The 1384-nt window shown below is 44.1% G+C and overlaps 1 protein-coding gene across 1 annotated transcript in view; it reads left to right on the top strand.

Moving 5' to 3' along the window:
• LOC106820820 (cardioacceleratory peptide receptor-like) overlaps window positions 1-1384 on the top strand; it is a 63054-nt gene that overhangs the window by 36854 nt on the left and 24816 nt on the right. Inside the window, 1 exon segment of the mRNA XM_014825390.1 lies at window positions 1166-1269. Coding sequence (XP_014680876.1) covers window positions 1166-1269 — 104 coding nt within the window.

Below are 1384 nucleotides of genomic sequence, written 5' to 3' on the forward strand. Positions count from 1 at the left end.
CACACTACGCGACTGAGTCGGGCGACTCTGTGGATTTGCAGCACGCTGATTGGCTGATGAATTGTACAATCGACTGACTCAATCGCAGACTCGGGCACACTAGGCGATTGCAGCCGGCCGGCTCAAATAATTATCAAACATGTTTGAATCGGGCGACTCGGCCGGCCGACTCGAAAATCGACCGCGACTCACTGGACACACTACGCGATTTTTCATGCGATCCATCGCCTAGTGTGTCCACCCCTTAATTAGACCATGCGAAAGTGTTATTGTATTTGTCTATGTTCCACACGCGAGTCGAACGCCCACTAGCGGTGTCAAGTTTATCGATGAACAGCCGATGCCTATTAGGCTTACGTGTGAGGCTTCAACTGCAGCCCCGACAGCTACATCTAGCAGAAAAACAGGATGTCGAATGTAAGAAATAATGTGACGCGGAAATTAAAACTATTCACATGCTCGGCGAGCAAACGCTGTCGGAAGAGTGTGACGCCACGTCGAAAGGGTGACCGACCTACGTACGGCTAACGAAAATGAAGCGTAAGACACGAGTCATACGATGTGTCAAGCGAATGCGATAAGAAATGCTAGTAGTGCCATCGACCGAAATTGGAACGAGAGTGTTTGCTAAAGAATCGCTTGTACCAGCACAAATAACTTTAGAAATTCTCTGTAGGTTTGTAATCAACGGCGAGGGTAACGTATAGGATGTAGGTTTATACGGTTTGCTGATCGAGAAACGGAGCGCGCTCCGCTATTTGACAAATTTCGTGTTCGCCAATGATCTCTTACAGATTGTTGTTGTGCGATTTTCTGAGAAAGTTCGAGGTTATATTGCATCTTTATAAAGTCGCGACGAACGTTCGGACTGCAATGACAGCGTCTAACAGGAATGAGTTACCGCGTGAGCAAACAACCAAGGCAAATAACACGTTGCATGTAAATGACCGTGCTCAGACAAAGAGACTAACCTAATTGCATAAACCACCGATGTTCCATTAGATACGCCATCTGGTGTCTGAAAGTAAAGATTAACGCGAATGAACTTCTCAAACGAACAACAGAAATGATCGGGAGACACCTATAATTATGATAAAACGCTAAATACAGTAATAAATGTTTTCACCGCGGGCCGAGAATTCACAACAATGTGCTCTCATTTCAGATCTGTCGTGTGGCGTGTTCAATGTGCTCGTGGATGCGGTCTGGAAGCACACCGTTGATTTCCTATTGGGCAACGCGTTCTGTAAGCTAGCGAAGTTCCTCATGGTGAGTTATAGCTATACATCTATATTATCTATTATATACGATCTATTATATATGTATTGTATATATATATGTGTATATATATAATATATATATAATACGACTACATTCAACAGCA

This window comes from Priapulus caudatus, unplaced genomic scaffold (assembly GCF_000485595.1).
Source record: "Priapulus caudatus unplaced genomic scaffold, Priapulus_caudatus-5.0.1 Scaffold49, whole genome shotgun sequence".
NCBI lineage: Eukaryota > Metazoa > Priapulida > Priapulimorpha > Priapulimorphida > Priapulidae > Priapulus > Priapulus caudatus.